Source organism: Melospiza georgiana, chromosome 16, assembly GCF_028018845.1.
Source record: "Melospiza georgiana isolate bMelGeo1 chromosome 16, bMelGeo1.pri, whole genome shotgun sequence".
NCBI lineage: Eukaryota > Metazoa > Chordata > Aves > Passeriformes > Passerellidae > Melospiza > Melospiza georgiana.
The window spans coordinates 4,849,938-4,864,295 of record NC_080445.1 but is presented as its reverse complement, the minus strand read 5'-3'; the positions used below and the strand labels follow the sequence as shown (position 1 = coordinate 4,864,295).

At 45.4% G+C, this 14,358-nt stretch overlaps 1 protein-coding gene across 1 annotated transcript in view; it reads right to left on the bottom strand.

Moving 5' to 3' along the window:
* MAD1L1 (mitotic arrest deficient 1 like 1) overlaps positions 1–14,358 on the bottom strand; it is a 346,877-nt gene that overhangs the window by 112,933 nt on the left and 219,586 nt on the right. The window contains exon 16 of the mRNA XM_058035443.1: positions 8,569–8,776. Within this exon, the coding sequence (XP_057891426.1) occupies positions 8,569–8,776 (208 nt within the window). The remainder of the gene's footprint in view (positions 1–8,568; positions 8,777–14,358) is intronic.

Below are 14,358 nucleotides of genomic sequence, written 5' to 3'. Positions count from 1 at the left end.
CTTCCCACAGTCAGGGAAATGAAGCAGAAAAACAGCCCATGCCAAAAGATATCCTTCAGCTTCCAAATTTTGGTTGCATTTTGTCCCTTTAATATGTGGTATGAGGAGACAAACTTCATTTCTCAGTCTCCACACATTCACCCCACCTCATTTAGGAGTCAGTGTTAAGGAGCCCTGATTTATCCTGTGGAGACAGTCAGATGTCAGCTCGTGGCCACCTGTAAATTGATACAAGGACGACTCCAGAGAAAAGCAGCAAACTCAGTCTTTTTTTTTTCTTATTATGAGCTGATCACAAGAGGAAAGCCATCTTGGACAGTACGGAGTGGGAAAGTGTAAATAGGTTCAGTATTTTCACATTGCTGTAATCTATCCTGAATCCAATAAACAACCCCAACCAAAGGTACGTTCACCTTGCCAGCACAAGGCTTTTTAAGACTTCCCAGTGTCCTTGACACCCCTTGCAAAGTTCCTCCACTGGATTTCTACACTCTACTGGCTTACAGAGGCATCAGGCTTTAATTTCCAGGAGAAACAATGCACTGACAAGATGCAGAGCAGAGATCTGAGGCTCTCTGCTGCCGGAGCGCCCCGCCACGCTGGCAGGCTGGATTTTCTGATGTCAGGGAAATCGTGTCGGCCCGAATTTGAGACATCAGCACAAGCCTTTCTTCTCAATCCTGCTGATGAATGAAAGAGCATTTTCAATTGTGTACATCCAGAGGCCTTGTGGCACATCAGGACTAATCAAAAGCTGCTCCATGATGCCAAGTGCTGTCAGAGGCAGCTCCCAGCACAGCCCCGCAGGAGCCAAAGGGCAGCTGCAGATAATGCTGCATTTCCTCCCCTTCAGGGCTGGAGCATCCCAGCCACCAAGGAGGCCACAATCAAGAAATGAGAGATCAACTCAAATATCCCAAAACAGAAATGCCAAAATTTACCAGCCACAAAGCTCAACAGGCTGCTGGCCTGTCTCTGGTTGATGAAGAAATCATCAGCACAGAGGGACATTGAAGAACCTGAGGGATGGAGAAGGACTGTGGCCACAAAGGGTGTTACCTTTCATGTGGCAGTTTCTGTACAGTACAAATTTGGTGTTTTACAAGGATTGTGGGGGTGGGAAGGATTTAAAATACACAGAGAAGGGTTTGGGATCCTCCAGCAGCTCATTGACTTTTCTCCTTGCAAAGGCTCTGAACATCCCCTGAGTAAAAGGAGGAGCACAGCTACTTCTGGGGGTTACTTCTGGTAGTGAGAGCAACTCTTCCACATGCTCACTTTGTATTTCACTCAGCTACTGATGGACTGGGAACTGGAATCCCAAGTAACCAGGCTCAACAATACTGTTTCAATTACCAGTTTTTCCTTCACAGCCATATACAGAAGGAGACAGAATACTCCTTGTCAGCCCAGGTTTCTCTACACATTTTCTCTTGGTTTATCTGCTCCCTGAAGTCACCTCTAACCTTGCTCTCTGCCCATCTGTAATGGTTTCAGCTACCTCTAACCTTCCCACCTCCCTCAGCACAGCAGCCTCTTCTTCCCCAGATGTAACACCACACCTTTACGGTGTCAGGACTCAGTAGGGAAAATGCATTTTCCCAGGAAACCAGCAGCTTTCTCCTCAGCTGTATTTTCTTGCAGTGCTACTATTTCCATTACACCCAGACTCAAGCCAGGATCAATAAGCCCAGAGAATCTCCCCTTGGGAGCCTCCTTCCTCATATTGCTACAGAAACCATTGCAGATGTTGCTGCAGTTGTGTTTAAATTTGGTGCTCCTCATCACATACACATTTTTATTTTCTTTTCCATTTCCTTCTCTCTCACAACTTATTTTACTATTTTTTCTTTGCAAAAATGGGAGTTTTTTATGGAACAAAGCTTCTACTTCTACTAATTATTTTGTAATCCATTTCTACACAGTGCCTAGGAAGAGGGCAGAAGATGCTTTAAAAAAAACCCTTGTAGGACTTGCTGGAGCTGTGTGGAAGTATTATGTGGGTTCACAGGCTGCCTCTTAGAAAAACAGAAATATTGAGTTCTCCAAGAACTTTAGATGTGAAATTGGTAGAAAAGGAGGGCAGAAAGAAATCCTGCAGCTTTTTTTGCTCTTTGTGAAGGCTAAGTATAGTCTGGATAGTAACCTCTGACTGACACCAAGTTTTACACATTCACCAGCTACAACAGAACTACTTTACAGAATTTATTACAAACCTCTGGCTCCCTGGACAGCAGACAGAGCCTGAAAGTTCTAACAATGCCTCAGTGGCACCTCCCATCCCAGTTTCACAGGAAGCTGCCGGCTTCAGGCATCCTTGGGGGTTTGTTGGGTCAGCAACCTTTGGCCCTCTCGCAGCACACAGATTACACCGAGCTCAGGGCAAGCCTCTGCTCGTTCAACAGACTCATGGCATCTTGCCACGGGCAGGGCACACTGTTTGCAATATCCTCAGTGCTGCATGACTTCATATCTGTGTTATCTCCAAAAAAAAACAACCTTGGGAATCTTTCTGGATGATGAATACTATGTAAGATTAAAGCAATTTTCTTTTAAGATCAGAAAACAAATTCAAATTCAAATTCTTCCAGCCCTTTTGAGATACTGGACTTTCATCCAAGCCAGGACCTTTATAGGTGCCTGCAGTGACTTCAGTAGTGCAGAACATTCACCATCAAAGGCACTGTTGCTGAATCAGAACACACAAAAGCTTCAAGGTATTTTCCCCTTACAGCTGCACTGCCCAAATCCATTGACACCATTTAGGGACTCTCCCCTGACCACTGTAACCCTGTCAATATGAAGTACAGGAGATCAAACTCAGCTAGAGTTATTTATGAAAACAGGTATATTTAGCAGCACCACCTGGCTCTCTCTAGTGCTGGGCTGAGACAAAGGGATATGGACAATAATGAAGGGAATCAAAGTAAGCTCTATTTAAACTATCAGCTTATTCCCAGTCTTAATATACAATTCAGGTCCCAGACTGGTCTAAATGCCTTGCAGAAGAGAAAGTAGCACCATAAAAACAGTAATAGTGAGAATTAGCTGGGAGCTGGAGGGATTGCCCCACAGAGGCTGTGGAGTCAGCACAGGAGGGCAGGCAGCTCCCAGTGGGTCAGGACTGCTGCTAATAACTCATCCTTGTGCTGCTGTCCATGCCATTTGTGGTTTGCACACTGATGCTATGCAGCATCTCAGATGCAGGTAGCAGTAGGGGATGATTTCCTCCCCCATCAAGGATATGTGGCCATCTCTGGAGTGAAAGAGGACAGACCTTCATCAGTGCACAGCAAAGCACCAGAGGCAAAGTCAAGCTCTTTATTAACTTCAGATGAAATTGGGATATGCAGAAAGCAATTTACTGAGATAGAGGCAGGGCACAAAGGCTAACATCCTGCTTTTAACACAAGTCCCTTAACATCTGAAGGCAGCAAATGCCCTGGACCTTTGTGTCTCTTTAGAACAAAGGCAATTCCTCCAGTAAGAGTGAAGGGGAACTGGCAGGTTAAAGATAAGTGACAGAGGGGTCACCTAATGAATCCTTTCTGTGCTTCAGCATGAGACTGAAGGAGAGCTGCCCTCTGTGCACTCACCTGGCCCGAGCCCATCTGACCAGAGGGATGCTGAGAGCACTGGCACAGAGTGAGGAATGGAGGCTGCTCTGCCACATGTGCAGCCAGCAGCAGCTGAGGTCAGGGCAGGATCCTCCATCAGCTGGACTTGGTTCTCACTCACAGGTGCAGCCCCCATCGTGTGTGGATTCCCTACACAGATGGCAGGAAGCACCAAGACTTCCAAGCACCAACAGCTCAGACAACTGTGGATGGAGAACAGCAACTTCTAAATTCCATCTGCTCCTTTTTTGTCACCTTCTGTACTCAGAAACACATTCATCAGAAGCACAAGCACAGTGGGACAGTGACAAATTTTACCATCTCTGGCTTGTCACTTCAACAAGATTAGATTATTTTAATATTAATTCATTACCCAATTTAAATCCAATTAAATAGATTTTACAAGGCCCTGGCATGGCTGTGATGCTGGGGACAGCCCCTGCTGAATGCCAGGTGTAGCATCTGTGTTAGGGCCAAACACCTGCCTCAGAGTCAGATTTCCCCTTTTTCCCACTTCTTCCCTATCAAGGGGAAAAGGACACTGAAACCATTGAGATGGATGAACAGCTTTTCTTTTTGATATGATTATGCTTAGGAAAATAGTTCCAAAGTTCTCCACCGATGGTTGAAATCAGAGTTGATTTCCCCATCTTCCTTCCTGGTAGGGGTGCCAGCCTCTCTCTCACCAGAAAGAATATTAAAAGCACTTTTCCTCTTTCTCACAGGGAGAAGCTGCATGAAGAAAGGAACACTCTGGTGCAGCTATGGGATAGCAATAAATCATGAGACCTCATGGAAAATTCACATTACTGCATTCTTTTAGTCAGGAACCAGCTTCCATGGATCATTCATTCCTACCTCCAGATACATTACCTTTAAGATAAAAACACAAACAGAGATAAGGAGCACCTGAACCATTCTCTCTCATTTCTACCCATGCTTTGTTACAAGTCATTACTTCTCCAGCTCTCTATTAGCTGCCACCTACATACTTGCTTGCAACTAAGACCCAAATCCATCTCCAAGAGGTCTACCAGGACCCCACAGGGCAAAAAAACCAAAAGATCTAAACAGAAATGGCCTGGAGAGAAATGGGGAAAAAAAATAGGAAAAGCTATGAGATGGAAGAAAAAAAAGTAGAAGATGCAGACTGAAATACAGAAGGGGCCGTAGAGGGAAGGTGTGAAGAGCATGGGAAAGGGAAATGCAGAACTGGAACAGATTTCAGATCTGTGCAGCAATGCCCTGTGCCACCTTTCCAAAGCTGTCACAATCTGCATCCCTGTTTCTGAGGCAGGAGGACTCGGAGCCTCTCCCCAGATGGCTGTCTGACCTTGGTGCTCCCTGCTCTTACACAGCCCAGCAGAGCAGCACTACACTGACACAGCTCCAGCCCACACCCCGAGCACAGCACCCACAGGAGCCCCCCAACACCCTGCACTGCCAATCTGTATTTTGGAAAGGGACAGGATGTTGTTATAGCTCTCCATAGGTCCCCATCTGAACAGTGACTATTGTGGCATAAATGAGAGGAAAGGGCCACTGAACCACGTGGCAAGGTGCCAGGCTGTGCTGCAGCCTCCAGCAGTTATGCTCAAAGAGATTTAAAGTCCAGCATAACCTTGATTTTTAATAGAGTCACATTTAATGAGCTTTAACGTCCACAGTAATAATTTTCTTATTACCTACGCAGGAGTCGGAAATACAATCAGAAGAAATGTGCTGTACTCCAGTCCAATGAAGGGATTTAACAATGGCCAACACATTATTATCAAACCATCAACATCATTGTCCTTAATGCCTTTTTTTGGTTGGTATAATTATAATTCTGTGAACCATAAGCATAGCTGTTGCATACCACATAAGCTTGCTGGATGCATCAGACCTGGCTGGCTGGAGGCCACCCAAATCCCTCACCTTGCCAAGCAGCCAGTCAGGTTATATGGCAAAACAGGACAATAAAATCTTACATTTACCTCTATCTGTCTAAAGGCAAAATGCAAACTTACATATGACCTCTGTTGTCCTCCCAGCTTTTATCCACACTCTTCCTACTCTGTCCTTGCTCTCTCTTCACCTCATTCTGCTCTGACACCAGGGACCTCCCCCCTGAAAAGCTCAGAGAAGTGAATTTGCCTCCTGTGTGTACCACACGAACGAGCAAGATAAACAGATGGGGACTACAGCTGACAAGAGAGGGGTGCAAGAAAAACTCCAATTCTTGTTATTTTTGTACAGAAACAGCTTCACAAAGCTCACAGAAATCCGCTCCCTTATCATGCACAACAAACCTCCCTCCCTGGGGCAGCCAATTGGACAGTGACAAACAAAGCAGAGGGAGTTTCTGCCACAGGCTCCCCACTTCACACCTTGAAAATACACTGAAGCAGAAGGCATGTGGCAGCTGTTGCTGTGGGCAGAGGTAAGAAAACAGCAAAAGCTGGATCTTCCATGTCTTATCCAGAAGGAGACTGTGTGATTTTCTGGCCACAAGGATCCATGTTGTGGAGCCACTGCTGAACAGCTGCTGTATCCACACTGTGGGTGCAGGATGGAGTCAGTGCAGAAATGGATGCAGCTTGCACAGCACACTTGATCAGCTGCCCCAAGCCCACTGGAAGCTCTCCCTGCTCCAGCAAGGAGCCCAAATCTGGCATTCACCTTGCTAATTTAAAGCCAGCTCAGAATAACCCAGTAACCTTGTGGTCAGCACTGTGACACCCTCAGCATCTCTTCACATCCCAACATTTGCATCTGACTATGCTGCTGAATGCTCCCACAGCAGAAATGAGAGTTTAGGTGCATTTATGGGAATGTGCCCTGTGCATGACACAAGGCACACAAGCACATGAGCCACAAGAAAAAATGCCCAAGATCTTATCACATAACCTGGCTTCCTATACCTTCACCCTGTCCTCAAAGAGAGTCATCCACAGGGCTGCTCCAGCCTTCAACAGCTTTTTCCCATTTTGTTTACAAGAATCACTTCCAGATGCACTTATAGGCACTCTGAGAATCCAAAGGGCCCTCCTGTGACTTTGGTAAATGACACTGAAGTACTTCCCACCCTTCTAAGTTCTGAACCTGCTGCTCTCTTCCATCTGAGCTGGTTACCAGAAGTCAGAATGAAGTAGCTTGGGACTGGGGTAAAAGGAAAAAAAAAACACATGACATACATGAGGCTGGAAATACCCTGAAACCCAGCAAGCTGTTTGTTTTCCTGTTGGAATCAAAGGCAGAAGAGAAAACAGCTTTAAAAATGCATCCCTTCTGAGCTAACTCCAAACCTGGTAACATCCCAGCACAGAGGCACCTCACAAACAGCTAAAAGCAGCTGCACAGAGAAAGGCAGCAGAATAATAATGACATGACAGGAGGCACACGTGAGGAGCACATTCCCCCAGAAGAGATGGTCTAATTGCTGCAGATGACACCCCAGAGGTTCATCCATCAGTGACAGAGGCAGGGGCTGACCCCACCTCTGCAGCCTCCCTGCCCCTGCCCTCCCTGGGCACTGCAGCATCAGATGTGCCTGGCACTGAGGGCATAAGGACAGACAAGGGCACTGGGCAGCTGCATCTGCTGCAATTTAAACACCTAAAACACACTGCATCTCAAATTGCAATGCAAGAGCTAGCCCCAGGAACTGCCCACTGGGGGTCTGAGACTGGAAGTTCCTACAGACAATAGTTTTTTCTAAAATGTTTGCCAAGTGTTTCATGCTTATGCATCTGTTAGAGCAGCCACTAACAGGAGTGACAGAACTGTCACTTACTTGTAACATTCAGTGAGCTCTTCACTTTATAAACCACCCCATCTGCACTTCTCACCATCCTATTTTTAAGGCTATATCGTACCATAATCCAGTATGAGATGCTGGAACAAACACAATCTCAGCAGTAATAAAGTGCCATTGTTTGAGCGATGGGAACACAAACAAGCTACTTTCTGAGAATTTCTGTTTCATAACAGAGAAAAATGTTTTCTTCTGTGGATTTTCTTTAAACCAGGGCTCTGCCCTTTTGTGGGTCTGAAGCCTCCAGCACTTGTGACCTTTGGGAAAAGCTCTGCTCTTTCAGACTCATCTGAGGGAGGATCTTGACCTCCAGACATTGACCATGTAGGTGCAGCTGGGACACACCAGGTTTGCTCCACACAGACCTCCAGTTCTCCTTCATTTTTCTCTTCTCTAACAAATTGTTTTGAGGCCATGAGAGAATTACAGCAGTAACTTCTCCAGGGCTTTTCAGCATAACTTGGTTCTGCCTGGTCCCTCACAGTGTTACAGGTGATGGCTTAGGCTTTACTGATATCCTTACCTTGATTTTCAGAGTCTGAGAGCATGTCTGGAGGTGCTGATTTCTGGGGTTGCGGTATACTAAAAAGTCTCACTCAGGTATGTGAAAGGAAGACAGACTGTACTGGAGTGCCACAGATTCTGTGAAATGTATTTAGCTCAGTGAAAGATGTACTCTGCTTTCATGGAGTATTGAATGTAGCTGTGATTAATGGGGCACATATACACTGATAAACAATATTAATTTGTTTTAAGCCAGGTCTGAAAAGATTTCAACCACTTGCTTCCCTGCAGCTATGAAAGTTATTTCCTGCTGTCTGTACTACCTCAAGGGCTAAACCAGCCCTGAAAGGAAGGAAATATTTCCTTTCACTCTGTCGGCAGCACCAGCCTATGAAGGCTGTTGTATTGGTATTTCATTCATCATGAGCAAATGATATGAATTATTACTATTTAGCCTTACCACCCACCCTCTACCACACTGCCACAGGATTGCCACCTCACATCCCCTCTTCTCCTGCACCAACCCAGCTTTTTTCATTTCCCACACAACCACTCCATCAAGCACACTGTCTGCAATGCCTCCATCTGCTTCTGCACTCTGGCAACACAAATGAATAAACGCATCCCCGGGAGCAGAAGCCAGCAGCCTACCTGCAACTTCTTGTGGGGACTGAAAAGCCCCAACTCCTTCCAGAGTGCCAGAGATGGAGCCGCCTCCCTTGAGCACCCGCACCAGCTCCCGCAGCCGCTCGCACTCCTCCTGCAGCTGCTGCTGCTCCTCCTTGCGCTGCTGCTGGGCCAGGCTCATGGGGTTCATGCTGAAATGGACAATCTTGGTTCTGCTGGGGTCGTAGTCCCCCTGGGGGGCAGGAAAAAAAAAACAAAAACAAAACAAAAGCACATTGAGTAACCGATCCAACCTGCAAGTTCACCCGGTCTGTATTGCTGGGTGAAATAAAAAAATGTTACAGCAGAAATAAGGTGACTTTTATGCAGTGACAAGGTTTTATGACAACGGTTGAAGGTAGCCAAGCCCAGTGTTGTTTCTCCTTCCCTTGCTATTCCATCTTTAAAAAACCCCTGAAACAACAGGCAAAGAAACAACAAACCAACAAAGAATAACCAAACCAGAAAAACCCACCGTAACACCCCACTTATAACAGAACTCATTCCCTGGCTGATACTTCCACAGATTTAACTCCAGAAATGAAGTTTTGTAGCTGTATTTAAAATCTCTTGATAGCAGGAGATTATAATGAACACCCAAACACACCCTTAAACTACAGCAGGACACCCAGTGCCAGCCTGATTTATTGCTCATATGAGCCAGCAACATCCATGGCATCCAAAGGTGGAGTCATTAGCGAGTTGTATCAGCTTATCCCAAGCAAGGGAACAGATATTCGATTCCTTTTTTCTCAAAGGAGAGTTGTATTTACAGCAGCTTAAATAGTCAGTCAAGCCCTAAGATGGCAAATTAATATTCTTTCAAAGCGAGAGGAAAACACTGATGTTGCATTTGTGATTTCAGAGAGACAATTTTCATATAAACTACAGGAAGCCTCACAACCATAAATGTAGTAAAACATGTGCTAACGCTGGCTGCCACGGCACTCTGCCCAGCTGAAACCCTATAGCAGTGCCTGCATAAAAAGCTATTTTATATGGTAATATTTTTCCTTCAATTAAATCTCGGGACCTAAAGTGATTTTGTAAACATTAATTAACCCTCAAGAGCAGCATGAGGTAGGTATTATCCCAATTTTATAATTTCATTTCCATTAAAGACGTGATAGAACTTTATGTGGGGTTTTTTTCCATGCAAACCAGAGCAGAGGCTGAGTGACTTCATCCTGCACTGCTGGTAAGAGACCCCAGAAGATCCCATTCCCAAATATCCTTTATTGAAAATACTCTCTATTCTCATAGTGTGAAGCTCTTCATCAGGCACTGAACTGCTGAAACTCACTGCTCCAGAGCCTGGCAACAGACACACAACAGCATCAAAAATGGGTTTGACAAATTCAAGGACAGCAGCTCCATGACTGGGCCATGCCAGGGCAGGACATGTGAGAATCTTCCAGCACCTCTGGTTGCTGGCAGAGTGCTGGAGAGCATGGATAAAACTGTGAGCTTTCACAGAATAACAGCTTCTACCATTGTGGTCAAAGATGCTCTTCTGGGATTTTCTTCCCAGAGATAAAAAAAAGAGGGATGTGGTGGTTCCTCATAACTGCTCTGAGAAACCAGTTTGACCACAGCTGTGCATCTGGCTAGGAGAGAGTCACTGTTCCACAGAAAAAGTGCAAGTTACAGAGAAAGGAGACCACATGTGTGTGTCCCAGGCCATGAAGAGGTGGGAGGAACTCCCAGAGATCTGCCCTGGTCCAAGAGCTCCCTCCAGGGAGCTGGGAAGAGTCAGGTACAGAAACCTCAGGTCCCCTTCCCTGGTGTTTGCAGACCCCACAGTCAGGACTATGTGGTCTCCCAACCCTTGGCCACACTCTGAGCAGGGGATGCACGTTCTCCTACTGCTCAGCCTCACCTGAGTGACCTCAGGAACACCTGGGAGGGCAGCACTGCCCTGCAGCCCCACAGCAACAGGGCTCTGTGACCCCATTTCCACAGCCAGGCTGAGACAAATCTCCCTTAATTGCCAATCAAGCAGCTCAGGCCAAAATAAGAAATTATCCCACCATCAGCCTTGATCAAAAGAAATTCAGGTGAGACCTGAAGGACACAAGCAGCATGTTGGAGATATCAAAGAGAGGGAGAAGGAAGACAGCTGCAACACCAGCTCATTAGATATATTTTCCCCAGCACAGACTGGCATTTACAAACCTGCTTTGGCCAGCTCGTTACCTTCTCCTGCTATTTGCACTCCAGGACTCCTCCAGACAGGTCAGGGCACTCCTCACTCTCGTGTTTGTCTATCAAGGGAAGAGATTTAACTCCAAAGTTTGCAACAGGGCTTACTCTGGCTAGGAGGATGCTCCAGGGTCAGCTGTGGATCCCAGCTTTCCTTGGGCAGCTGCTGGTGCTTCTGACCAGCTGGGAAGGGCTCTGGCCCTGTCCCCTCTGCCAAGGTCAGGCAGAGCTCCCAGCCCCTCATCCTGGCTGCCAGCACCATTCCAGCTGCAGTGCAGGGATCCACAGCAGCAGGATCCCTGTGTGAGGAAAGCCCTGCACACCTGGAGACTGCTGCTCCCTCCCTGCTAGGGCTGCTGTAACCCACACTGCACCAATCTTTTTATTCTGCAGGTTATTTACCCTTTTCCATCATCTATCTGGCCTTTCTACAAAGCCCTGCCATGAAGCTGCAGTGCTTTGGCTCTTACAGATCTTTCAGGCCATTTATCCTCTCCTTTCATAACGTGCCCCCCTTGAAAAATCTTGCTGTAAAACTCATCACCAGGACTCAGCCTTATTTTCAGGGTTCACCAGCTCTCCTCAGCACATCAGTCTGAAGCTTCACTGAGACAAGAGAATCTCTTTAAAGCCCACAGTGCAACGAAGGCAGTGGCAGAATCCATCTCATTTAACATTTCTGGGAGATCACTAACATATTTGCTATGCTACTCACATTTTTGGGCTAGGGGCAGTAGCTTTCTCTTTCTTCTACACAGCACACATCAAACCAGTACATTTCTCCCTACAGCTAAAATATTAGTGCAGCTGGTTTATATTACAGCAATGCCTAAAAGAAACCAAGTGAGACAGGGATCCCAGCATGCCAGGTCCTGTACAAACCCCACAGAAAACCAAAAGCCCAAAAAGCAAACAACAAATCCTGAAGGTGCAATATGTGAGGGGAGTGCAGGTATGGAAAGATGCAGCCTCTGGTTCCAGGTTCCTCAGCAGCAAGGCAGAAAAGAAAACACATCTTCAGAGCTGCTCCTCCTCACCACCAGACCATGCTGCCACCTCACAGCAGCTTCCAGGAAATTTACTGGCAATCTCTGGGGTTTCAAATAAATGCAGGAAGCTTTCCATGGAAATGGTGCAGTGTCTGATGAAAGGGATGGGTCTCATGTGTAGGTAATATAGAAAGTCAGAACACTATCACAGCTTGGGACATTTGGAGTGTTTTTCCCAAATTTATGAAGGTTGAGGGTGATTTTGGGTCGTGAAAAAGAGTGGTTTAGGACTGGCTCTATGAAGACCCACAGCTGGAAACTGCAAAATATAAGAGACAGCAAAGTAGCATTAAAATCTCACTAGCAATTGATGGACATGAAACCCTAATGCTGGTAGGAAAGCAGGGATTGAAGAAAGCAAACAACATCCTCCTGGAATCCCTTTCGTTCTGGAAAATGTAAATTGCTGTTTTTCTCTGTCAACTGCACTTCCACCTACAATAAATTAGTCTTACTGATCATAATTTTATCCTTTCATTTGTGCAGCAGAAGCCTGGAGAATTGTTTCAGGCACTGGGAGAGAAGACCTAAAACAGATTTTCCCATTTAGAAAATAATTTCTAATCTTGGGTGACTGAAGAGGAAGACCAAACAGTGGCATTTGAAAGGCAGGCACAGAAGAGACAGCCACGTTCCTTGAACAGGAGCTGGGACTCCCCAAACAGCTGCCCAGGCACAGCTCCAGATGCTGCTTCTGTGCTGAACCAACACATGCAAGGAGGTATTGCTTAGCAGAGTTTAAAAGCATCTTGTAACAAATGGTAATGTATCCCTGGTTTCTCCAAGAAGTGTGAAAATCGTGCTGCAGGTTTGGAAACTTGGAACCTGAATGTGAGGTTTGACCAGATCCACTTAAGCTCATGGTGCCTTCAGATGGAAATTTGGGCAATGCAATCCATGTGTGACCTACAGAGCTCTGTTGGAAAGCCATCCCATCCCTGGCTCATTCAGCAGTAACTTGGTAGCTTGTTTTGCTCATCAGCACAAGATAGCCAGTCTCAGAGAGCAAAGATAACACATTACTGCCAGTTTCTCAGCAGAATCCTCTCTTTACCCCTGTTTTCCAATACCTTAAAAACCTTAAAATACCAGAAATTTTACCTTAAAAACCAGAAATTGCAGAGATTCTGAAGAGTAAATTACTTGGACTAGAGAGAACTGCTGGCATTCATTGATTCTTCTTTTCAGAAATAACATTGAACAAGTAATTCAGATTTGTCAGAAAAATGTACAGAGAGCTTCAATTTAGGGGGAAGCAATAAATACCTTGATTGATTGCAACCAAACCTGGTTGGCACTTAAAGTGAATTACTCATTCCTGGAAAGCAACATGTTAACTAGCTGATTTGGTGTTTAAGGCAGCAAAACCTTGGTTTTTTAGCTCTCAGAAGGGCACTGGACATTTTATAGAGATGATTTTTTGATTTCACTTGTCAATATGCTCCACAATTTGTGAAATAATGCTGTTTTGGTGTGTTATCCAGACATCTGCCCCAGGGTTTCCACATGAGAAACTCTCTCATGGACCACTCCATTGCTGCTGTCCCAACTGTGGAGTCGCTGTGTGAGACGAACACTGCAGATGCCACACTCAAATATTGGCTGAGTGCAGTATGTTCCAAACACACTCTGGCAGAACTATTTAGTAACTCTGGCTATCAATAAACTTTCTGACAAAAGACGATGGAAAAAAGAATTTGCAACAGGGCCAATTTGTCATCTAGAACTGAGGTACAAGCTCAAGTCAGATGCTGCTGCCTCCCCTCTCACTTCCATCTTCCAGCTTGAAAAAAAACCACCCCAGGGAGATAATTGTGCTGATGCTATGTGTCATTTTTAAAAACTATATTATCACCAAACAGTCAGCATGTTGGTCTACGTGTTGAAATTACAGCTCAAAAACTTCCTAAGCAATCTGCCCATTAGGGAAGAATCAGTCAAGTGCCAAGGCAATGAATGAAGACAGGACTGCTTTAATCTCTGAAAAACAGAAACTTTTCCTTTAGAAGAGGAGTTGTTTAGAGGAACAATGAAAGCTGCCAGTGACAGCACCTTGAAAAGGGATGAACTTATTTTGGCATCTCTCCTCCTGGTTGTTTGAAAACTGCACAGTCCCAATTCAGAGATGTCTTTCTCCAGGAGCTATAAAAGCTTTTCTCTCTACTCCACTCACTTTCACAGGCACACAGGTAAGAATAAAGTACTTAAAACCATGTGGACCATTTTACATTTGATGAAACATTCAGTGCTTAACAACTCCATTTAAGGTCTCTTCATCTGCTGCAGGTATTTCTGATCAGAAGGTATAGCTGCTAGCAAAGGGAATAGTCTCCACTGGTGTGAATATGTTCATCTAACATCACTAATGAAATTAAAGAAATCCATACATCCCAAAAAAAGGTACTGACTGTCAGGATACAATGTCAGCAGGCACTGTAAAGGATTTTCAGCTGACTTCACATCCTCACAAGCTCCTTCTGTTAAACAGTTTGGCAAGCAAAATCATCAAAACCCATAGATGGGG